This window comes from Rana temporaria, chromosome 4, assembly GCF_905171775.1.
Source record: "Rana temporaria chromosome 4, aRanTem1.1, whole genome shotgun sequence".
In the NCBI taxonomy this organism is placed as follows: Eukaryota; Metazoa; Chordata; class Amphibia; order Anura; family Ranidae; genus Rana; species Rana temporaria.
Window position 1 is genome coordinate 341,319,854 of NC_053492.1, and position 26,354 is coordinate 341,346,207.

General features: G+C 42.5%; 1 protein-coding gene across 1 annotated transcript in view; it reads left to right on the forward strand.

Annotated features, from left to right (window-relative positions):
* The window catches only part of HNRNPLL (heterogeneous nuclear ribonucleoprotein L like), a 122,300-nt gene that overhangs the window by 66,855 nt on the left and 29,091 nt on the right, over nucleotides 1–26,354 (forward strand). Inside the window, exons 7-9 of the mRNA XM_040350780.1 lie at nucleotides 2,922–2,993; nucleotides 17,349–17,563; nucleotides 18,816–18,937. Coding sequence (XP_040206714.1) covers nucleotides 2,922–2,993; nucleotides 17,349–17,563; nucleotides 18,816–18,937 — 409 coding nt within the window. The remainder of the gene's footprint in view (nucleotides 1–2,921; nucleotides 2,994–17,348; nucleotides 17,564–18,815; nucleotides 18,938–26,354) is intronic.

The following is a 26,354-nucleotide window of genomic DNA, read 5'->3' on the forward strand; positions in this document are numbered from 1 at the left end:
AGGGACAGGGAAGCTTGTCAGAGTTGATGTGAAGATGGATGGAGCCAAATACAGGGCAAGCTTAGAAGAAAACCAGTTTGAGTCTGCAAAAGACTTGAGACTGGGGCAGAGGTTCACCTTCCAGCAGGACAACAACCCTAAACCTACAGCCAGAGCTTCAATGGAAGGGTTTCGATCAAAGCATATTAATATGTTGGAATGGCCCAGTCAAAGTCAAGACCTAAATCCAATCGAGAAACTTTGGCAAGACTTAAAAATTGCTGTTCAGATGCTTTCCATCCAATCTGACAGCGCTTAAGCTATTTAGCGAAGCAGAATGGGTAAAAATGTCATTCTCTAGATGTGTAAAGCTGGTAGAAACATACCTAACAAAACTTGCAGCGAAAGGTGGTTCTACGAAGTATTGACTCAGGGGGGCTGAATATAAATGCATACCACACTTTTCACACATTTATTTGTAAAAGATGTTGAAAACCATTTATCACTTTCCTTCCACTTCACAATTATGTGCCACTTTGTGTTGGTCTATCACATAAAATCCCAATTAAATACATTTACATTTTTGGTTGTAACCTGACAAAATGTGGAACATTTTCAATGGGGGTATGAATACTTTTTCAAGTCACTGTATATTCAGAAGTGGCCAGTGCACCTGTGGACGACTTTGAGCTTAGCTGTCATATAAATAAACATCAAATGCTAAAAACGCGGTTTTAGCATTTGGTATTTTTTTCTTTTTTAATACAAAATAAAATCCATTTGTTATTAAATATAACCAAACAAAAGCTCTATCTAAAAAATGTCACATTGTGTGTGTGTGTGTGTGTATATGTATATAATATAATTATACATTTTGGTATTGTGGTGTATGACCAAGTAATTCCCTGTCAAACAATTGCAGCACTGGAAAAATTGCCTAGTATTGAAGGGGTATTACAGGCTGGTATTCAAAGTGGTGAAGTGCCTAAATGGTGTAGACATAGGCACAGGCATATTTGGGTGAACTGAATGACTTGGGAGGGACTCTTCAGGTAGAGACCATTGTTGCCTCGATCTTCAGTCTGCAGGAAATGTAGAGAAATTAAAGGGCTTTCCTTTTAGTCAAGCATGCACTGAATGCACATAAGCATGTGGTGTGTGGTGCATGCTTATTTGTTAAAAGACTGTATACAAATAATGCCAACACTGCCTAAAAACTCACTTCTTCAGCTTGCCAGTACATGTATATTGTGTTTAGTGACTTCATCTTCATGTGGTTGTTTGTTTGTTTGTTTTTTACTTTTTGATGTACTTTTGAAATAGGACAAAACAGCCAATCAGTTTGTAGTGTTCTTTCTGTTGCTTTTGTTAAAAGGTAAAGCAATACTTTTCCTTTCTTCCATTTTTATAAACCAAAATCTTCATGTGTTACTGTCATGTGATACAATACATACAGCACCAAATTTTTTATATTGTTAAGATCTAAATGTGCTCATCCATATTTGCTTTGTTGATTTACTGCTATTTAACTTTTGAAGATTCCATTGAATGTACATCATTGTGCTCCTTGTTGTGCAGAACTATAGATTTCAGACCCTAATAAAGTAGCAATTATTTAAACTATATTTTACTGAAATAAAGCTGGTGTTGCTTTTAAAATGAGCAAATTGTTAGCCTACATTGAATACAGGCATCAAGAGGCAGCTACAGGATGTTTTATATATTTTGCAAAGCCCCATTGAAGCCTATGCACCCAAGGTTGATTTGTGAGGCCTCGTACACACGGCCGAGGAACTCGACGTGCCAAACACATCGAGTTCCTCGGCCAGTTCAGCCCTGAAGCCACCGAGGAGCTCGGCGGGACGAGAGCTCCCATAGAACAACAAGGAAATAGAGAACATGTTCTCTATTTCCTCGCCGAGGTCTTCGTCGGCTTCCTTGGCCGAAAGTGTACACACGGCCGGGTTTCTCGGCAGAATTCAGCCAGAAACTCGGTCGGAAGCTGAATTCTGCCGAGGAAACTGGTCGTGTGTACGGGGCCTAAGTCTCATCATTGTCAGCCCATTACTGGGATGAATGAGTAGAGTATAGGAGAGAGGACAGAAATCCAACTTCAGGAATTAAAGATGGAATTCCCATAATAGAGTGCTTTGAAAAGCATGACTAGGTGTCTGCTTTCAGTGTATTCTAACTTTTACTAGTACTTGATTGTGAGGCCTCATACACACGATCGAGTTTCTCGGCAAATACCAGCAAGAAACTTGCTGGGAGATATTTTTTTGCTGAGGAAACCGGTCATGTGTACATTTTCGTCGAGGAAACTGTAGAGAAACTCGACGAGCCAAAAAGAGAGCAAGTTCTCTATTTCCTCGACGGGAATGGAGAAACTTGCCTTGTCGAGTTCCTCGACAGCCTAACAAGGAACTCGACGAGGAAAACAATGTGTTTCGCCCCTCGAGTTCCTCGGTCATGTGTACGAGGCCTCAGTCTTAAAAATAAAGAAAAAGGGTTCACTGCAAAGAAAATGAATTTAATAATCCCCTGTAAAGCCACCCATGTAGCCAGTTTTTTTGTTCTTTTCTAGAGTTAACACTTAATGTATAAATGTATAATTTGTAGCATCCAACACTCCTCAGTGTCTGATTCCTGGTCCTATCTGTGTGTACTTTGGATTTTTGTGTTGACCTCTAAATCACCATCAGACTTTGTGCATGTAGAGAGTGAAGACTGGTGACATAGGAGGTAAGAGGATTGAGTATTGATTATCTTTGCAGGAAATCCCTTTTTTCTGGTGTGTGTTTGTGTTGTGTGTTTTTATTTTTTTTATTGCGAATAGTTACTTTAAGGTAGCAACTGATTCACATTATGCACACTAATTACTGGTATTTTCATAAATGTTTGTGTGATACTGTGTAATTTACGTGAAGCTTTTGCTTTTTAAGATCGGGGTAAGGGACGTCAGCGGCAAGCAATTCTAGGAGACCACCCATCATCGTACAGATATGATGGTTATGGTAAGGATCTTCAACTCTTCACGATGAATATAGATATGTTACTGCTTTTTAGATGGTTATCTTTATACAGTATATGCCATGTAGGAGCAAATTTTTATTTAAATAATGCTGTTTTTTTTTTTTTTACAAAATACATAGGGCCAGATTCACAAAAGGGATACGACGGCGTATCTGCTGATACGCCGTCGTATCCCTGTTTCTATCTATGCGACTGATTCATAGAATCAGTTACGCATAGATATCCCTAAGATCCGACAGGTGTAATAGGTTTACGATGTCGGATCTTAGGATGCAGTACCGCGGCCGCCGCTGGGGGGATTTCACGGCGTAAACCAGCGTCGGTATGCAAATTAGCAGTTACGGCGATCCACAAAATGTTTTCCCGTCGTTGCGTCGCAGCAAGTGTTAGTTTGCCGTCGCAAAGATAGGGTACCTTTTACAAAGTGTAAACTTAGTACACCATGTAAAAGTATACCTGTCTTTCCCGCGTCGCTTTCGATTTTTTTTTATTTATTTTTTCCCGGCGCAAGTCTTTTTTACCCGTCGCGATTCACAAAATGGGAACACGCCTAATTTAAATGGGACTCGCCCCATTCGATTGGGCCCGCCTTGCGCCGGACGGATTTAGGATACACCGCCGCAAATTTCCAGGTAAGTGCTTTGTGGATCGGGCACTTAGCCATAAAATTTGCGGCAGTGTAACCTAAATCGGTTACGTTACGCTGCGCCGCCTGGCTGTGAATCTGGCCCATAGTGCTTAGTGCATATATATATATATATATATATATATATATATATATATATATATATATTTATTTATATATAAAAAAGCTTGCAATTGAGCATCGTTAAATGCCATGGCCTACCTGAGTATTGTTGCTGACCATTTTCATCCCTTTATGACTACACTGTACCCATCTTCTGATGGCTCCTTCCAGCAGGATAATGCACCATGTCACAGCTCCAATCATCTCAAACTGGTTTCTCGAACGTGACAATGAGTTCACTGTACTCCAATGGCCTACACAATCACCAGATCTCAATCCAATAGAACACCTTTGGGATGTGGTGGAATGGTAGAGAGAGAGAGTGTGTGTGTGTGTGTGTGTGTGTGTGTATATATATATATATATATATATATATATATATATATATATATATATATAAAGGGGTGTAGAATAGGACCTGCAATGCACACAATGATATAAACACTTCCAAATATGATTTGCAGAATATTAGAAAGGTACTAAGCAGCTATTTAAAATTTGTAAAAAATCTAAAACAGTAGTATAAAAATAAAACCGTCCAATAACTGGATCATTCGGATACTAAAACACTCCCCCAGGGGGTCAGACTCACCAGAAGCCTCTAATGAGAAGGCCTTAAGATGAGTGTTCCTCAATCAGTTTGTTCTGGGTCCTCACCATCAATAAAGATCCACTGGTACAGGGGCTCCAACACACATCATAAAATACAAGAAGCGTAATCCTATTTATTTATGACCAAACTCCCCATACATCAGAAGACCCCTTAATACTAACTACGTACATAAAACATAAATCAACAAGCATAAATGCGACCCAAGAGAGCGCTATCACCGTGATCAGCTGTCCAGGAAGAAGCGTGTGTCTCCTTGTAGACACCACGATCACTTCCGGGTAGGGAACAGCAAACGGTGAAGCACAAACAACACTTTGTGCGGGTTACGACTTGTGCGTTTCGTCATATCCGACTTCAACAGAGGGCCACTGTTAAAGTTGGATAACAACCGTTAACTAACACCTATGATGTTTTTAACTGTTTCCACTGTCATTACTACACAAAGTACTTATAACTGTGGTGCTGGCCACGTGTTTATCATTTTTATTTCTAGCGCTGTTTTAGTATCCGAATGATCCAGTTATTGGACTGTTTTATTTTTTATACTACTGTTTATATATATATATATATATATATATATATATATATATATATAGTGAGGGGTTAGCTCGGTAGCGGGGTGTGACCCCTTGGATGGGTTCACCACACACTGAATTTATACAGACTGGCAGTCGAAGACGGTTGAAAACAACGTTTTTGGTTTATTTTTCCATCTTGCTGGAAAACAATTGCAAGCATCCAAACAGCATAAACAAAATCAAACATAAAATAAATCCCAGCCACTCTGGGCGTCTACCTTCCACACAGGAACCTATCTATGAAGTCTAACACAGCCTACTGCTGGGTAGACAGTGCTGGTCATACAGCACAAACAATAGTCTTTTGATTTTTTTATAACACAGAAAAATCAATCCTCTTCTCACCTTCACAGAAGACCTTCTGGCACTGCTCTCCTACTCACACAGCCTTAGGAGTGATGCAGCCATTTCAGTGGTAATCCTTTGGGCTACTTATAGAGGCCTTAATTGCCTCATTCTGAACAGCTGGAGTCTTTCAACGCCCTTAGACCTTGTCTGGCTATTTCTCGCAGCCGACGCCTAATAATGATTAGTGTATTGTCTAAGCAAGGCAGAAATGTATGTCCCGTTTGTGACAACACCCACAGATTTACCTGACTTCCTGTCACATACCCCCCCTCTTGTTTCAACCCTAGGGTTGGGACACAGGTTGCCAGGCAGGCATGCACTCGGGACAACCCATCTGCATTCCCCATTTTAGCACCGGGGTGATGCGTTACCAGTTCAAGCTTTTTAATTTTCTTCTGAAGCTCATCTATCATGCTCTGTTTACTGTCCAGATCGGACTTGCTCTGTACGCTGCTCATCAAACGTTTCACCCTTTTTTTCAGTTCCTCATTTTCCTTGTTTACTTCATTTTTTTCCTTCTGTTGCTTATTAAGGGTTCTCTGTTTTGTTCGCAACTCTTGGTTTAGGTTTTCAAGGTCTTCTGTGAGGTTATTCTCTCTAGCCTTACTAGTTTTTGGGGCCTCTTTAAGCTTTAGTTGTAGCTCATTTAAATCTTCAATCCGTGCCTTTAAATCTTTGGTCTGTGCCCTCCACTTCAATGGGGCATGATCCGTCACCAGTTCAAACTGTCTACCCACGAGGTAGTACCGGAGAGAATCCAAAGCCCATTTCACCCAGGGGATTAGTATTCGTGTCATTATCTCTTGTTTTATTAAATTGATCACAAACAGCAAATTATCATATTCAGTATTCAGGCCCCACAGCTTCACTTTATTGGCTTCATACTGGGCTTTCTTTTTTTGACGGCAAGCTCTGGAAGCAAGCTTGTTTTTCTCCTTTCGAGATCGCGACCTGGCAGTGACAGGAAGCTCCGATACGGGTGTTAGGTCACTGATTACTTTATTCAGTTTACGCAGTTCACCACCAATCTGCAGAAGTTTTCTTGGATTTGGAGTCAGGTCTTCCACATCTATCCTGCGAGATTTCTTCACAGTGTACTTGCCGTGATGCAGACCATTCTTCTGGTACATATTACTGGGAAGCGTGTCTCTGTCCCATTTAGACGGTCTCAGCATCCCTTCCTGTTGAGAAGGCATTAATTGCTCGCTATATTCCCAGAAATACCTTCGCTTTCGTCTTTTCCTCGATGACACAGCAGTTATTCCTTTCAAATCTTCAACAGAATCATTTTCATAACCTGGCTCTTAAAAAGGTATCACTGATATCATGTTTATCATCTTCATTGTCTTCTTCCTCTGAGTCACTGGCTCCTCCTATCACAGGTGTATCATCATCACCGCTGCCTTTTTGTCTGGTTGGCTCATCATCCGAATCACTGCCAATGTGCTTTTGAGCATCTTTATTTTCAGACTCACTAGCATTACGATTATGGCTACCATTTTCTACATCGCTGGATGTTCGCTCCCTAGGTTCATTATCTTCTGAATCATTAGAGTCACGCTCATCCTGAACTGGGGTTGCACCACCGTCATCTGAGTCATCCAGACAGTCAGATTGTCCATCGCAAACAGCATTAGTTGGAACACAATTAAGATTTTTACACTGATTCTCGTTACTTTTGCACATCTGCAGTTTGCAGTGAACTTCATCACTGCCATCATGGCAGTCCGTGCGACCATCACACCGCTAGGTCGGAATACATTGATCTTCACTAGCACAAGCCCCCACTGCTCATTTTCACAAGTGATCTTCTCCAATTTACAGTCCTTTTCATCACTTCCGTCTTTACAGTCTTTTGCACCATCACATTTCCATTCCATTAGCAAGCATTCACCAGATGGACATTTAAATTCCCCACTTTGACAGCGGACGTGTTTAGTGACTGTACAGTTTTGTTCATCTGAATGGTCACCACAATCACTGTCTCCATCGCAGTGCATAGTATAGGGAATACACTATCCATTAGTACACTGGAACTTGTTACTGCCACATTCCTTACGTTCACAGCCTTGTTCATCAGGCTCATCAATGAAGTCTGGTTTACCATCACAGATCCAATTCTGAGGAACGCAGCAAGTCTTTGAAAGACACCGAACAGAGGGATCTGTTGGTCTCCAGCAGTTTTTTTCATCAGATCCATCAGGACACTGTGGCACCCCATCACAGCAGTATTTCTTCTCAAAACATTTTGTACTACTTTCGCACTGAAAAAAGTCTTCATTTGTCGTTTCCTGCTTTTTGGCTACAGCACCACAAAAACAAGTATTTTCCTTGGCTGCATCTCGAACTACAAATGGCTTAACTTTGAATGCCTTGCTAAGAGCAGCTGCTTGATATACAGCCCCCATAGCTTCTGCTTCATCTGCATTTATGTTCTTTCCCAACTCCTCCTTGCCCACTGCTTTAAGAAGCCATTCTTGACCTTTAGGTACACGAGAGTGGCTCCACCCACTATGATCACTTGATCAATTTCATCCATGTTCATTTCAGCACCACTCAAAGCCTTTTGCACAGGTATGGGGACTCTTTCAAATAGGTCTTCACAAAGCTCCTCACTGTTTAGCTGAGCGAGAGTGGGGGTTTTACTGATAACTTCTTCATCCTGATAGGGACTTGAAAAGTCATCAAGACGAAGATAATCCACCTCTTTTGTTCCCCATATTTCAAAACTAGTTAGCTTTGTGTCCTTGGTCAGATCCTCACAATATGTGTCCCACTGCTCCCAGTGAGATGTTAAGGGTGGACTGTTCCCAAGGATACCAGTAAACAAATCAAATATTTCAAAGTCTTTGCACTCCTCCAACAACAGACAATTCTCTGCTGGGCTTTGTTGCTGTGTCACGCTGGCCTCCATTTGCTGCTGGTGTCTCTGTTCCCAGCCTGCCATGCTCTCTCGGTGAACCTGTTGTGGAGCTGCCATGCTCTCTTGGTGAGCCTGTTGTTGAGCTGCAAGGCTCTCTTGATGAGTATCAGGAATCAAGTACTCACCGGGACCAAAATGCAGAGGGTGGTTCACCTTTACGACCAGGCGCGCCCGCCCACTGAGTTTTGGAACAGGTGGCGGAAGCACGAGGCGGTACCGGTGCCAGTGGGGAAGCGTTGCTGAGTGATGGTCGTAGATAGCAGGTGCTTCTGGATGGCGGTAGACGGGAACAGGAAACAGACAGTAATGAATCCGGACAGCCGGTACTGAAGGAGTTCAGGAGACAAGCTGGATAGTCCGGGGTGCAAGCCAGGGTTCGGGGAGCAGAGAAGACAGCAAATCCGGGTCACAAGTCAAGAGGTTCAAGGGCAGGAGAAACAACAACAGAGTCCAAGTCACAAGCCGAGGTCTGGATCAGGAGAGTTCAAATAGAGTGGTGAAGCAAGCCGAGGTCAGGTTCCGGGTGAGAGGTGAGTCGAACGGAATTCCAACAGGAAAGAGTTCCAGAGAAACAGGTCCAGGAAGTAGCTGACGATAAACCAGCAACCTGTCTACTGACAGGAGCTGGTTTAAATAGGGCGGTCACGTTGGTGATTGGCCCCGAGAGGCCCCGTGCGCACACGTCTGAAGTGCCCAATTAGCCGCCGGGAAGCCAATCTACTGCGCAGGTGTGGCAAAGGAGGAAGTACAGCGCTTTGGCCCTGACAGTGCCCCCCCCCCCCAAGGGGCGGACTCCGGACGCCCAAACCGGCCATCAACTCCGGATGCTCCTGGTGAAAGGCACGAATTAGCCGAGGGGCATGCACATTTCTTGAAGGCTCCCATGAATTGTCTTCTGGAGGGTAGCCCCTCCATTTGATCAGGTATTGGAGTTGTCTCCCCTTCTTTCTACAGCTCAAAATGGCCTCGACCTCAAACTCTTTTTCCCCATCTATCTCCACAGGTGGTGCAGGAAGAGCTGCCCTTCCCTGAAAAGGATCGGGAATGGTAGGTTTTAGGAGGGAGGCATGGAAAACCGGATGGATTCTATAAGAGTTGGGTAATGAAAGTTCAAAAGCCACTTCATTGATCTTGCGTTTGATTCTAAACGGGCCAATGAATCTTGGGCCTAGCTTCCGGGCAGGAACAGGCAACTTTAAATTGGCCGCAGAGAGCCAGACCTCCTCCCCAACTTCAAAAGAGGGACAGTCCTTCCTTCCTTCCTTTATCATATAACTTCTTGTAGTCCTCCTGGGCTTGTTGCATTACTTCCTTGAGTTTCCGAAAATTAGATTGTAAGGCGGTTATGTGTTCTTGAGCGGCTGGGACGGGTATCTCCGGGAGAGGATCTGGCAGGAAGGCTGGGTGAAAACCGAAATTAGCCCAAAAAGGTGTTTGGTTAGTGGTAGTGTGGACAGAGTTATTATAGGCGAACTCAGCGGTGGGTAATAGAGATGACCAATCGTCTTGGGAGGCAGAACAAAAACATCTGAGGTATTGCTTAAGAGTTTGGTTCGTCCTTTCCGTTTGTCTGTTACTTTGCGGATGGTAGGCCGATGACAAGCATGTTTTAACTTCCAGGGATCTGAAAAGTTCTCTCCAAAATTTAGAGGTGAATTGGACCCCTCTGTCTGAGACAATGGTCTTGGGGACCCCGTGAAGCCTAACGATTTCCATGAAAAAATTTTTTGCCGTTTCGGCAGCAGAAGGGGTTCCAACCATAGGTAGAAAATGTGCCATTTTAGACAGACGGTCCACGACTACCAGGATTGTCGTGAAGCCATCCGATGGAGGTAAATCTACAATGAAATCTAAAGCAATATCAGCCCAAGGACGTTCTGGAACCGGCAAAGGTTTAAGTAATCCCCAGGTCTTGGTTTTAGGACCTTTGTTGCGTTGACAGATTGCACAAGAAGAAATGTAAGCTTTACAGTCTTGTTTCCATTTTGGCCACCAAAAATATCGGGAAAGTAGTTCAGAGGTCTTCCTTGCCCCGAAATGACCTGCTAACTTACGGTCGTGGAAAGTGCTCAGAACTGATTGCCTAGTCTCGGTTGGAACATAGATCCTGTCGTGAAGCCAGAACAAGCCATCGCGCTCCTTTAGTGACGGTAGTTCTGGGTCAGAGAGTTGTCTGGAAGCAACCTTGATGGAATTTAATAGATCAGATTCAGAAATCAAAAGAAAATTCCGGGAAGGCAGGATGGTACTTGGTTCAGCTGTGCAAGGAGTCTCCGGGAACATCCTGGAAAGTGCGTCCGCTTTTCAATTTTTTGAACCAGGCCTATAAGTAATATGGAAATTAAATCGCAAGAAAAAAAGAGCCCATCGAGCTTGTCTAGGTCTCAAACGTTTTGCGGAGCGCAGGTACTCGAGGTTTTTATGGTCAGTAAAAATTATTATCGGGTGGATCGCTCCTTCCAACAAGTACCTCCACTCCTCGAGGGCGAATTTGATAGCGAGAAGTTCTCTGTCCCCTACGTCATAATTCTTCTCGGGAGTTGTTAGCTTCCGGGAGGCAAAGGCCACAGGGTGGAGTAGGGACTTTAACCCTTGCCTTTGTGAAAGAATGGCCCCTAGGGCTGTCTCAGAGGCATCTACTTCTAAAGTAAAGGGCAACTTTGGGTCAGGGTGCCGTAAGACAGGTGCTGAAGAAAAAATTATTTTTAATTTCTCAAAAGCTTCCTGAGCCTCTTGTGACCAGTGAAAGTGGCTGCCGTGGTGGGTAAGTTGAGTGATAGGAATTACGATGGCAGAAAACCCGACGATAAATCGCAGGTAAAAATTGGCGAAGCCAATAAACCGTTGCACTGCCTTCTTATCTACTGGTGTCGGCCAGTCTAAGATGGCTTTAATCTTCTGGGGATCCATGGCGACCCCGCCGGTGGAGATAACGAATCCCAGAAACTGTATGGTCGTTCTTTCAAATTCGCATTTCTCGGCTTTCAAAAATAATTTGTTTCCTGAGGATAGTGAGAACTTTCTTGACATGGTGCCTATGAAGTTCAAGAGAAGGGTAAAAAATGAGGATGTCGTCCAGGTATACGACCAAGAAATCGTCCAAATACTCACGAAAGATATCGTTAACTAGATGTTGAAAGGTGGCCGGAGCGTTACAGAGTCCGAATGGCATGACGAGGTATTCAAAATGACCAAAACGCGACCTGAAGGCGGTCTTCCATTCATCCCCGACCCGGATTCTAACAAGATTGTAGGCACCCCTCAGATCCAATTTGGAAAACACCTGGGCATCTCGAAATCTCTGAAAAAGCTCTGGTATGAGAGGCAACGGGTACCTATTCTTGATGGTGATCCGGTTCAGTTCTCTGTAGTCTATACAGGGTCGTAAAGAGCCATCTTTCTTTTGGACGAAAAAGATACCTGCCCCTGCTGGAGAAGAAGAGGGTCGGATAAAGTTATTTTGCAAGTTTTCGTCAATGTATTCCTTAAGAGCCGCAAGCTCGGTTTCAGACAGCGGAAAAATGCGGCCGAAAGGTATCTCAGAGCCGGGTAAGAGATCAATCGGGCAATCATAAGGCCGATGGGGAGGGAGAGAGTCAGCCTGCTGTTTATCAAAAACGTCTTTAAATTCGTGGTAAACAGAGGGGACGTGAGATGGAAGTTCAGGTGAGGTTACCACAGTTGAACAGGTGGCTACCGTGGGTGCACAGCAGTTTTGGGCACAAAAGGAAGACGTAAAGTTGACCTCTTTCCGTAGCCAATCAATACAGGGTTGATGTGTTTGCAACCAGGGGAGTCCCAAAATAATAGGAAAAAGCGGTGAAGGAATGAGATCTAGTCGTAGAAATTCCTGATGACCTGAATCAGTAATGGCTAGAAGAGGCACAGTTTCTTGTGAGACTAGTCCCGATTTAGGAAGAGAGCCATCGGCCAGATGGATTTGCAGGCGTTGATCCTTATTGCGAAGGGGTATGTGGAGTTTAAGGGCTAAATTAGAGTCCAGAAAATTACTGAAATAGACTTTTGATTTTTTATCACACAGAAAAATCAATTCTCTTCTCACCTTCACAGAAGACCTTCTGGCACTGCTCTCCTACTCACACAGCCTTAGGAGTGATGCAGCCAATTCAGTGGTAATCCTTTGGGCTACTTATAGAGGCCTTAATTGCCTCATTCTGAACAGCTGGAGTCTTTCAACGCCCTTAGACCTTGTCTGGCTATTTCTCGCAGCCGACGCCTAATAATGATTAGTGTATTGTCTAAGCAAGGCAGAAATGTATGTCCCGTTTGTGACAACACCCACATATTTACCTGACTTCCTGTCACAATATATATATATATATATATATAATATATATATATATATATATACGCACACACTGTATCTCACAAAAGTGAGTACACCCCTCACATTTTTGTAAATATTGTATATATTTTCATGTGACTACACTGAAGCAATTACACTATGCTACAATGTAAAGTAGTGAGTGTACAGCTTGTATAACAGTGTAAATTTGCTGTCCCCTCAAAATAACTCCACACACAGCCATTAATGTCTAAACCGCTGGCAACAAAAGTGAGTACACCCCTAAGTAATAATGTCCAAATTGGGCCCAAAGTGTCAATATTTTGTGTGGCCACCATTATTTTCCAGCACTGCCTTAACCCTCTTGGGCATGGAGTTCACCAGAGCTTCACAGGTTGCCACTGGAGTCCTCTTCCACTCCTTTATGGTGACATCACACGCATTGCGCTCCTCCACCTTCCGTTTGAGGATGCCGCACAGATGCTCAATAGGGTTTAGGTCTGGAGACATGCTTGGCCAGTCCATCACCTTTACCCTCAGCTTCTTTAGCAAGGCAGTGGTCGTCTTGGAAGTGTGTTTTGGGTCGTTATCATGTCGGAATACTGCCCTGTGGCCCAGACTCCTAAGAGAGGGGATCATGTTCTGCTTCAGTATGTCACAGTACATGTTGGCATTCATGGTTCCCTCAATGAACTGTAGCTCCCCAGTGCCGGAAACACTCATGCAGCCCCAGACCATGACATTCCCACCACCATGCTTGACTGTAGGCAAGACAAACTTGTCTTTGAACTCCTCACCTGGTTGCTGCCACACACGCTTGACACCATATGAACTAAATAAGTTTATCTTGGTCTCCTCAGACCACAGGACATTGTTCCAGTAACCAATGTCCTTAGTCTGCTTGTCTTTAGCAAACTATTTGCTGGCTTTCTTGTGCATCATCTTTAGAGGTTTCCTTCTGGGACGACAGCCATGCAGACCAGTTTGATGCAGTGTGCAGCGTGTGGTCTCAGCACTGACAGGCTGACCCCCCGCCCCTTCAACCTCAGCAGAAATTCTGGCAGCACTCGTACATCTATTTTCCAATTTCTATGACTAAGCATTAGTTGTTAATGCGAAACGCGTCAGCTGTCTATCCCACTGTATGCTGTTGTGTGCTGTGCATTTTTTCCTTTTTACAATAAAGAGCACGTCTTTTTTCAACAAGACTTTTTGGAGTGCGGCTGTCCATCCATTCTCCCACCTGCTTTATTTTCCAAAGACAACCTCTGGATATGACGCTGAGAACATTCACTTCTTTGGTTGACCATGGGGGGGTCTGTTCTGAGTGGAACCTGTCCTGTTAAACCACTGTATGGTTTTGGCCATCGTGTTGCTGCTTAGTTTCAGGGTCTTGGCAATCTTATTATAGCCTAGGTCATCTTTATGTAGAGCAACAATACATTTTTTTAGATCCTCAGAGAGTTCTTTGCCACGAGGTGCCATGTTGAACTTCCAGTGACTCTAAGTAAAAAACTCAATATAAATTTAAAATATGTAAAAAAAAAAGTTCAACTTTATAATGCATTTAATTATTATAATAATAAATTGCTCAGTGCTTGTACTATTCCCAAATGCAAAATTAGTGGCTTGTGTAAGAATTCATCCAATAGTTGAGGTGATATTCTCATGTATGCTACCCAAGTACAATCCAAGTGTCCCCAAACTCTTGCAATGGAATAAGGGAAAGAGAAATTACCACTCCAGGTGGGTCTGCTGGACAGGAGGCCAGGAGTGCCGGCAATGCACAAGGCAAAATTTAAAAGTTGAAAGGATGGACAGCCGCACCTCCAAAAAAAAACTTAAGTTGTCTTTATTTAAAAAAAAAATTTAGATGGAAAATGCACTACAAACAACAGCAAAGGGTGGAATACAGCCTACACGTTTCGCACTGCGATCAGTGCTTAGTCATGGCTTGTGTAAGAATTCATCCAATAGTTGAGGTAATATTCTCATGCATGCTACCCAAGTACAATCCAAGTGTCCCCCAACTCTTGCAATGGAACATTTGATGCCAAGGAGAGGAAAGAAAGCCTGCCATAGTGAAATAAATTTTCTGATGATGAAACATAAAATACATACTTTATCATCAGTAAAGGACATCTTTGGGTCAGGAGAGAGTCCTGAAGACAACTTTGCTGCTGATGAAACATGTGAAACTGACATCATATCCGCTCTTTGGATCGCATGCTGGATACAAGTACAGTGGCACTTACTGATACAGTTGATCTATGTGTATGCTTATGTAAGTGCTTTAGCTTTTACTACTTTTATGAAATAAACAGTATTTCACTATGGCAAGCTTTGTCTTCTTTCCTTGGCATCAATTGTTTCATATTATGTGTGGGATATGAGCAAGCGGCAATACATGTGGAACAACATTGAAGTCGGTCCCTGGGTGCAATTAAATCTCGGTTTGACTCACTTTTGATTAAAACAAGTAGTCAATATCATCTGGTGAGTGCAGAAGAAGTTAGGGGGTCACTTGGATTGTACATGGGTAGCACACATGAGAATATCATCTATTGGATGAATTATTACACAAGCTTCGAATTCTGCATTTGGAAATAGTACAAGCACTGAGCACTTTATTATACTACATTATTAAGTTGGACTGTTTTTACACATTATTTTGATTTTATATTGACTTTAATTGACATAGCACTGCACCTCCCGCTGGGTTTTTGTTTACGCAACTCTAAGGAGCCAATTTTTGAAGAAGAGGTATGGCCATACCATGACCATACTTGTGCTTTATAAAAATTACTGCATATTTATAAAAGCATAGCAATGTATTTTAGAAATGTTTTTAGCACTCCGCTACTCTTCTGAAAATGTAAAAGTCACATGACCGACTCTCCTCCAATGATGGAGCTTTCTCTTCTGGTCTACGAAAAGAAAACTTAGTGTGGTACTGTGGGGTGCATGAATAGGATGTAAAATGCAATGCACATTACCTGATGTGCATATAACTTAGCGTTATATTCTGTCTTTGCTACTTTACCCAACTTGAGCATGTTATGTCATCTGTCTGCTGCAGGCATGAGGATCCTCATTCTCCTTCCGACCTGTGTTAGGCAGAGAGTCTAGGGGAAATAGTTTTGACAGGGTTGAATCCAGTTGCAGAAAGAACATTTTCCGCATCTAGACGTGCCAAAGGGCAATTTGACAGCATAGAAGAATCTTAGTGTAGTGGCTAGTCGTTAGTTCGTCCCTCAAAGAGCTGGCACGTCTAAAAATGATCTCTGGTCGTGCCCCCTTCATACTTGCCAATGGTAAGGATCCTCTCGTAGAAGGTGCCAGTGGCTATTGAGCATTGATCGTATGTCCATATGATGACTCGAAAATTTGGTAATTAGTTTAGGAGTGGGTTTAAGAGAGGGAGTCTTCACCTTATACAAAAGTTCATTCCTAGTTTGGCCAATGGCTTTGTTATAGGTCTGACGTAATATGGATTTGCTGTAACCTCTAGCAAGTAAACAAGTTTTTAATAACTTTGCTTGTGTTTGAAAATCAGATAAAAAGGTACAGTTATGTCGTAGCCTGATACACTGAGTATATGGTATGCTCCGTATCAGAGCTGGGGGGTGGGAACTTGTTGCATGTAGCAACGTATTGCCCGCTGTTTTTTTTTTTTTACGAAAAAGGTTAGTGGCCAAGGAATTGTCTGCATTCCTAAAAATTGTTAAATCTAGAAATGTGGTAGCATTCATATCGCAACCAAACGTGAAGTTTAGATTGTACTGGTTAGTGTTTTATCTTGCCATAAATTCTTCAAGGAGTGCTTGTGTGGCAGTCCATACGATAAAGACATCATCGATATATCGCATCCAAACGAGTACATGGTCAGTGAATTTGGCCATGGACTCGTTGGAAAAAAGGTTCCTTACCCACCCCCCAGGTACATGTCGGCGTAGCCTGGGGTACAACAGGTACTCATGGCTACGCCCTGCACCTGGAGGTAGTGGGAGTCACAAAAACTGAACCAGTTGTAAGAATAAATTGTAGAAGCTTGATGATGAATTCATTGTATGGCCAGCGATGATGGTCTTCCTCATGAAGGAAGGTACGTATTGTCCCGACGCCCTGCTCGTGAAGGAGCCGGGGGGGGGGGGGGGACCATCCCCCTCAATTTGTTTGAGGAGAGCTGAAGTATCCCTTATGTAGGAAGGGAGGGCCATAACTTGTGGCATCAAGACAGAGTCCACCAGTTTAATGGCGTTCTCAGTCAAACAACCGCTACCCAAAATAATCGGTCTCCCAGGGGTCAACACAGCATTATTATGTACCTTGGGTAGTGCATAGAATTTCGCCACCCTGGGAGACCAAACATTCAGGTAATCGTAGACATCCTGGTCTATGAGACCTTTCGTAAAGGCATCATTGATGATGTCCAAAAATTGAATTTTGTAGGAAGTAGTGCGTGCCAACGTAATTGGGCAGTACCGTTTACGGTTAGATAAGATCTTCAAACACATATACAGGTTACTGCCTTGGCATTGGGAATTACATGATGCCATGGATGAACATCTTGGTCCATAAAGTTGATGCTGACCCAGAATTCTTTTAAGGGGAGCCGAAGATGAAATCATTGCCAGGAGAAGAAATTATAGCTGTGTTGTACATATACATTACATAGCGTGCTTGCAATTTTAAAATATATCAAATACCACTCTCACTCTTATCTTTTTGTAAGCTTTGTCTTTTTATTCCATTTTAAATGTAAAAGTTGCTGTATATACACCGTTATATGCTAACAAAGATTTTTCTTTTATCTCAAGGAAACCATGGCCCATTGTTGCCTCTACCAAATCGATATAGGATGGGTACTAGAGATACTCCAGAACTAGTAGCTTATCCTCTTCCTCAAACCTCTTCATACTTTCATGGTGGACCTACTGTTGGTTCAGTAGCCATGGTTAGTGGTCTTCATCAGGAGAAGATGAACTGCTCTCACGTTTTCAATCTCTTTTGCCTATATGGGAACGTTGAGAAGGTACAGTATGGTTTTCATGTGGCATTTCATCCAAGTATTTTTAAAACGTAATCAAAGCAGTCTAAAAAGGTATGATGAAATGCAAAGCTAAACAAAATCACTATACAGTGGGTCCCCATTCTGGGTCCCTAATAAGGACGTAGAAATCTAGAGAGTACTAACAACCAGCCTTCTCCTCTCTAGCCAGATCATCCTAGAACTCCTCACCGTGCATGGGAATCCTTGAGTACTCAGCAATGTCTTCAAACTGTCCCCCTTAAAGAGACCAGAACTCGAATATACCTGCCATCCGGGACACATTCCCGCTATTTATTTAGTTTCAAGCTTCTATCATATGATGTTCCCCATATGTTGAGGCATAAAGCGGAGGTTACAGAGAGAATACATGTACATGGGAAATGGTAGAACAGACATAACCGTGGCGCATTGCTACTTTGTGAAAGACGTGAAAAAGGAAGCTGTGGGTGTGAACAAATTTGTGAAGCTTAAAAAAAAAGCATGGTTAAATAAAAACAAGAGCCTACATCCTGTATACAGGGCACATATATGTTACAGTACTTGTACAATATGCTTTAACCCTTTTACAACCACCATCATACAACGGTTGCTGGTGGGGGGAGTTTAGCCAGTAGTGTGCGTAAATCTGACAAACCGACTGCCGGTTTCTATTAACAAACCGACTGCCGGTTTCTATTAACCCCATCAAAAGATGTTGTAAAAATTAGTACACCCTTGGCCTCAGAAGTTTGTGTTTTCCTCACAACATTTAAAAGGCATTCAAATAAGGGCTTTGACTAAGCAAGCCCATAATCCTCTATTTCTTATTTTTGAGCCATTTCTTTGTTTTCTAATTTTTTATTTTATTTAATTTTAGTAAAAAAATAAAATAAAAAAAGTAGTATGTTGCACTTTTGTGCACTAAAATTGTTTGTATTTTTTGACAGTTTGCATTTGATAAACCAGTGCAACAATATAGTTTGACATAAATAAAATGGAAACTCCCACCATTTTAGAGTCAAGTTTCTCTCTGGATTTTGTTTCCTTCTGTGACTACTTTGGCAAGATTTTCCCTGACCCCTTAATGATGGTGGAGTTGGGTGCAGAACAGAATTGTAGGAACGTCATGCATCCTTCCTCACAATACTAAACTTGTGTTTGTTCTTTTCTGTACTCTCATTGTAGAGAATTTCCATCACATTCTGTTTGTAGGTGAGATAATAAAAGCCTAAAAATCACTATCCTTTTATCCCAGGTAAAGTTCATGAAGACTATTCCTGGCACAGCTCTTGTAGAAATGGGCGATGAGTATGCTGTGGAAAGAGCAGTCACACATTTAAATAATGTGAAAGTCTTTGGAAAAAGGCTAAATGTTTGGTAAGAACCTTATTTATAAAGTAAGACAGTACTTTTCAGCTTTGTGATTCATATAGCCTGCTTTAGACATCTGTGATATATTCTCACTTATAGGAAAGTGTGATATTTGGCTCACACTCTTCTAATAATATTAAAGCAGAACTACACTCACCTCCACTCCAGCAATGCAGTGTCCAGAAGCTATCAGCCAGCCACTGACATCTTTGGCTAGGCTTCCTTTATTCAGGTTCCGATCTTAGGTTATTTTGATTGGCTGGGCTGGGCTGATGTCCCTTTAACGAATGCATGGAAAGACTTACCTTGAAACAAAGCTCTCCTGTGGCGCACTGTCACTGCTGCAGAGGCTTTCCTCTTCACCTGGTCTTCCTCATGATTTCTCGGGCTGAGGCCGCTTGAATGGCTGAGCAGTGATGATGTCACTCCCGCACTTGCGTGTGGAAGTCACACCCGTGACACAGAGCTCTGCAGAAATGTCACAGGTATGCCATTGACGTCACTGCCTGCTGCTCACTAGAATATCTTCTAAACAGGGCACATTTAGGGGATATTTATTTAACCTACAGGTAAGCTTTATTAAAAGCTTACCTGTAGGTAAAAATGGAGGGCCAGATTCAGAAAGAATAACGTTGCGCAGCGGCGGCGTAACGTATCCCATTTACGTTACACCGCCGCAGGTTTATAGCGTAAGTGCCTGATTCACAAAGCACTTACCTGTAAACTTGCGGCGGTGTAACGTAAATCCACTCGGCGCAAGCCCGCCTAATTCAAATGGGGCGGGCACCATTTAAATTAAGTGCGTTCCCGCGCCGAGCGTACTGCGCATGCCCCTGTCCGTCAAATTACCCGACGCGCATTGCGCTAAATGACGTCGCAAGGACGTCATTGGTTTGACGTTAACGTAAATGGCGTCCAGCGCCATTCACGGACGACTTACGCAAACGACGTGAAATTAAAAATTTCGACGCGGGAACGACGGCCATACTTAACATTGGTAGACCACCTAGGAGGCAGCCTTAACTTTACGACGCGTATCGCTACAGAAACAACGTAAATTTAGATCGACGGGCATCGCGGACATTCGTGAATCAACGTAACTAGTCATTTGCATATTCTACGCCGACCGCAATGGCCTCGCCACCTAACGGCCGGCCTAGAATTGCAGCCTAAGATCCGACGGTGTAACTCAAGTTACACCTGTCGGATCTTAGGGCTATCTATGCGTAACTGATTCTATGAATCAGTCGCATAGATACGACAATCGTATCTCAGAGATACGACGGTGTATCGGGAGATACGCCGTCGTATCTCTTCTCTGAATCTGGCACAGAGAGTTTACTACCACTTTAAATTGTACAGATTGCCCATTCTGAAAAAAAGTGTCAGAATGTTGTAAAAGTATCTACCTATATCACAAGCAGCTATTGAATTGCTGTGAATTTACATAATGCTCTAGCCTAAACTCTTTTGTGAATGTGTAGTTTGTACTGACACTGTCACTTTTTCTATTTAAAGCGGAGTTCCACCCAGGAAAACAACATTTGGGCAAAAGTCCTAAAAAAATAAAATAAAAAAAAAGTGAAATTTTTTTTTTTTTATACTCACCCGAAATACCTGTTGCTATGCGGAAGTCCGTAATCTGCCTCTTCGGCACCGCGGCGTGTTTTCTTCTTCTCCTTCTCCTAGTGAATGGGGCGCGCTGCTTTCTGGGAACTTTGTGTGTTCTCAGAGAGCAGCCGCCCATTCACAAGCCGGCACGAGACTCACACAGGCGTAGTAGGAAATGGGCAGTGAAGCCGTAAGGCTTCACTGCCGGTTTCCCCTAGTGTGAATGGCGGCGCGGGACCTGCATCAGTCGTGGGATCGGCATCGGGGGGCCATCAGCGCGGGCAAGTAGGACAAGGTAAGTGTCCTTATTAAAAGTCAGCAGCTACACTGTTAGTAGCTGCTGACTTTAAAAAAAAAAAAAATTGCGGGTAGAATCCCGCTTTAAGGCAGTGTCATTGCATTCTGATCGCTAGGCATTACTTTGGCAGAAATCTGTGTACCTAGCTAGTGCAGTCCCTTAAATTGTGTGCTACCCCAAACATCAATAACATGCATATGTGTTTGTGAATTATACAGATGTTTTCTTTCTAATTCTTTTCCTATAAAATATATGCTGATCTTACCAGTTCACTTTTCTTCCTCTTAATCTGACCATACAAAGCGGGGAAGCAGACTCATGCTGGTATCTTGGCTTGGCTTTACAAGATGCTGTGCCTATGCACAGTGTGCCTGTACCTCTTGTGATCAACTTTATAGTCACGCCTCCCTCCCAGCCCTAAATGTACAGGAAAAATACTGCCTGCCAATTGCACAAATAGACAGAAGTTTAAAAGAAATAATCTGCACCTCCCACTTAAAGTGGAGGTTCACCCGGAAATACCATTTTTTAACCTTAGATTCCTGCTCATTTTGTCTAGGGGAATCGGCTAGTTTTTTTAAAATCGAAGCTGTACTTACCGTTTTAGAGATGCATCTTCTCCGCCGCTTCCGGGTATGGGCTGCGGGACTGGGCGTTCCTATTTTGATTGACAGGCTTCCGACGGTCGCATCCATCGCGTCACGATTTTCCGAAAGTAGCCGAACGTCGGTGCGCAGGCGCAGTATAGAGCCGCACCTTCGTTCGACTTTTTTCGGCTACTCATGACGTGATGGATGCGACAGTCGGAAGACTGTCAATCAAAATAGGAACGCCCAGTCCCGAAGACCATACCCGGAAGCGGCGGAGAAGATCGCTCTCTAAAATGGTAAGTACAGCTTCGATTTTAAAACAACTAGCCGATTCCCCTAGACAAAATGAGCATCAATCTAAGGGTAAAAAATGTTTTATGGGTGAACGCCCGCTTTAAATACATACACGGCCCGCTTAAAGCAGAACTAAACCCATCGATTTAAGTTAAAAAAAATTGCTACTTTCCTGGCACAGCACGCCCATGTGTTTTCCTGGCTGAAATGACTGACAACGGCTCCTATATGGAGTCCCGCTGTTAAAATTGTATCAGTACGCTGTGTCCTATGGAGAGCGTGATCCCCAGCTGTGCCTTGGTCACCTCATCTGTCACACTCTCCTTTCAACAGCTGGGTAAGTGGATCACTCTCTGCATATGATCTCGTTCTGTATGCAATGTGCTTTTGACAGCATGACTGGAGTCACTGTCAATCATTCCAGGCAGTACTGAAAGAACTAAACTAAGAAGGGAATGCCTTCCCAAACACAGAGCACTTGCACATTACAGAGACGAATTCAAATTTTCCTAGCTATTTAAAGCAGAGTATGACAGGTGAGGTCACTTGGCAGCCAATCGCAGAGGAGGATTGCCCTTCTTGGTAAGGGTATTTAGGACACTTTTTTTTTTATTGCAATAATGTTACATTTTTATGTATATCTGATCATACAGATTTTTTTCCCTGACTTATAGCAGGAATAAGCAGTTAGAAAATTGGACCGCCGCCCAACGAAACAGCGTTTGTTGATCTAAATCATTGCCAACCTTCACCAATCCCAAATTATTTTTTTAAAAGAGCAATCAAAATCATATGTAGTGTTGACTTCTCACGTACAAGTGGGGTCGTCATGCGTGATAATGTTCAAGAGATGACCTTCACACCAACGAATAGAATATCGTTCGTTCGCAAACGATACGACACAATTTTTCCATTTTTTTCAATCTGTCATTTTTATTCACAATATCGATATGTTGGGTATTACTGAGCATCAACAAGTAGAAAATCGGGCGATCGGTCGCAGAACGGAAATTTTTCACTGATTTTCTTATCATGTATTCCTGCCATTAGTTTCATACAGTTTACTTTAGACTTTACTTTAGTTTCATACACTTTAACTTCTCTACTGAAGCCTACACTCATGTGCAGTGCATACAGTGTAACTGTTTACAGAGTGCTTTCACATCAAAATAATGTTGTTTTTTTGCTTTATATGTCTAAGAAAAACTTTTAGGCCCCATTCACACCTGAGCATAGCATTTTCAGGCAGAAAGTCGCGTGTTTTACCGCGATTTTGTACAGGTCAAAAGGTCACCAATATAAAAAGCAGAAAAACACCCAAATGTGCCCAAAAAAGTCCCAGAACTTGTTTGAGCTTCAGGCGTTTTGGAGCTTCTGAATAGAATAAGGGAAACAACTGCGCTATGTTAGATAAATTCTGTAGCCTATGTCTGGATTGATAAGCAGCAACTAATCTGTGAACCAACAGTGTACAAGAATAAGAAATAAAATAGTCGCGCTAAACCAGAAAAATTAATGAAAAAATATACTACCACTGAGGGAGCATATCAAATACACATGTTAAACCTGTGAAGTAAACCATATATGCTTGATAGTGAATAAACGTATTAAACCTGTGAAGTAAAGCATATATGCCTAATAGTGATTGGACATGAATAAATTATGAACATATATTAGTAATGGATAACACAAATACCACTACTATAAAGACATGTCATGTGCATATAACACCATTTGTTAAATAACGTGAATCTAATCAACATAGGTGCTCAATCTGCAATAGACAATTAGACCAATATTGATCAGTCTATTGGATATAATGAACAGTGACATAAGAAGGAAAAAAAGTCCATCAATGAGATATGTGAAAGAGTCCATAAAGTTGTGTAACATATTCAACACCCGTGCACACTCCAATCGACTGCGCTCTCGTGATCCCGCATGGAGCCCAATGTGAATCCACCACCATTAGTCAAGCAATCTGCTTACCAGATCCAAAGGTTCTAATGGACCAGAAACGGCATATAAAAAATCCAGCGGGATAATGATATCAACTGTGTCCGCAGTATGGCAAATGTCAGATGGACTCCAAACACAAATCTCTCATGGCAGTACGATCATGTAAGGAAGGAGAAGCCTCACATAGCATAAAATCAGGGTGATTTATTGATAAAAAGTATACAACTCACATTTTTGTGAACATAAACAAGCCTTAAGCCTGTAGCGCCGGCCGGACGCTAAACAGGCAAACCCGTCCGTGTAGAGATCAAACGAATGAGGGTGATGACGTCAGCACGCCGCTCGCTCCACCCAGTGCGTTTCGTGATAGGTCACTTCGTCTCGGGGCACCAGGAGCTTCTGGCTTCAGGTGTTTTGGAGTGGAGATGTGAACCATCTCCATAGAGAATAATATAATTTTTCCCCTCCAGCGTTTTGTAGCTTCAGGCTTCAAGCTACAAAACGCTCAGGTGTGAATGGGGTCTTAGTGAAGTTTAAATTGTTTGTTTGCACCAAGCTGGTCCAAACAATGTTGTGTTCTGGCAATGAGATTAGACCTTTCCGTCCTGCTCTTGGAACAAAATTGAGTCGGGCTGAACACCCCTCAGCCATTAACAGAACTTTGTATTATATTAATAAATATGAAGCTTCCTCTGACTGAATCTGAGATCATGATGTCATCCATCTGCCTCTACGCCTCAGCCAGTCAGAGGAAGATTTGTATTCATTCATAAAATATAAAGCTCCCTGTGATACAAAACTTCCTGTGAATGGCCGGGCAGTGATTTTGTTACAAGAGTGGGACGGAAGGTCTCGGTATGCTGCTGGAACACAGCTCTGTATATTGCATGCAGTTAAGGCTACGTAGTACAGTTTTTATGTGGTTCTTCCAGACACTGCATCTGTTAACATTGCTAAGTAAATGGTTAATTTGAACCAGCTTGGTCCAAATGAACTACAGGCATACCCCACTTTTAAGTACACAACGGGACCAGAGCATGTATGTAAAACGAAAATGTACTTAAAAGTGAAACAATACCCTTTTTCACTTCTAGGGTGTAGTGGGGGGTCAGGGACTGTAGTGGGGGTGTCGAGAGCTGTAGTTGAGGTCTCAGGGGTTGTAGTGGGGGTGTCAGGGGCACACTGGAACAGGGTGGGCTATGCTCTCTGAGCTTCAGCTCCTTCTACTGCGGCTGCAAAATGTCCGTACAGTACTTGTAAGGCACTTTACATACACTCGCAGGTATGTCCTTACTCGCGAGTGTATGTAAAGTGAGTGTACTTAAAGCGGGGTATGCCTGTATTCAAACTTTAATAAACACCTTAAAATGTGACCTGCTCAGGGGGTGGATTAATGGAGGCTCTTGCCGCCCCCCCCCCGCCTGGCTCGCGGGCCGGGGCTCCTGCCATGTGTTTCATAAAGAGCAGACACAGCAACCCGACCCTATATTACACAATAGACAATTGCACCCCCCTTGGTAGAGACTACTACACGAGACACCCGTTTGGTGCCTGTTATCTTGGCACTGTTTGTCTATATACTGTTTGTTCAATGGTCCCTCTCGGGATTTTAAAGTTTATGAGACCCTGCGTGGTCGCCATTTCGCTGTGTATACAATTTACTGGTGAATGTATGTATGTGTTTTACGTGTTGGAAAAACAATAAACTTGATTATACAAAATGTGGCCTGCTCCACAGTTGCTCAATAAGGTTTTAAAAACATATGTGCCAAACAAAGGAGCAGCTCTAAAAATACCCTTTGGTGTTTGCTCAGAGCAAGTAAGGTAGCAAATTCTTATCAATACAGCAGGTTTTAAAAGCTTATTGTAATGATCTCTAGTGATAATTTTGCAGCAGCATAGAAAATCATGCTTATTGTGTCCAAAGCTTGTACTTCATGTATATACAATGCAGGTTATTTACGAAAGGCAAATCCACTTTGCCCTACAAATGCACTGCAAGTGTACTTGAAAGTGCACTTGGTAGTGCAGTCGCTCTAAATCTGAGGGGAAGATCTGAAAAGAGGGGAATCTCTGCTGATTTTATTATCCAATCATGTGAAAGCTAAAATGCTGTGTTTTGTTTTCCTTGCATGTCCCGCTCGGATCTACAGCGACTTTACTTCCAAGTGCACATTCAGTGCACTTGTAGTGCAAAGTGGATTTTCCTTTAGTAAATAACCCCCAATGTGTATGGTACTCTCCTTGCACCAAGAGCTATTTTTTACCTTTATGGGCTTTACAGTAATTTTAGTGATATTAGTGCATACTTCTCTTCCAGCAAGAATTTTGCATGCAAAATAGTCAAATAGCCTTAAAAGAACTATAGAAATTACATTTTTTTTTTGATATGCTGAAACTTGTCTTTAATCTTTGAAGCAAACACTGCTTTAGAAACACTATTTGTTTGTGAACTTGCAGTGTGTATGCTATACCTGATGTTTGCATTTCCATGAGCATAGTAAATACTTTGGGTCAGTGCATCTTGTTTCGCTATTTTGTTAAATAAATCCACTGTTGAAAAATGTACAGTATGTAACCGTATGTCAATTATAAATATATGAGGGAGGGCCTGTGTTAACACACTTTGGGCTTGTGCAGATGGACATAGTTAGATAGTTAGTCAGGTTAA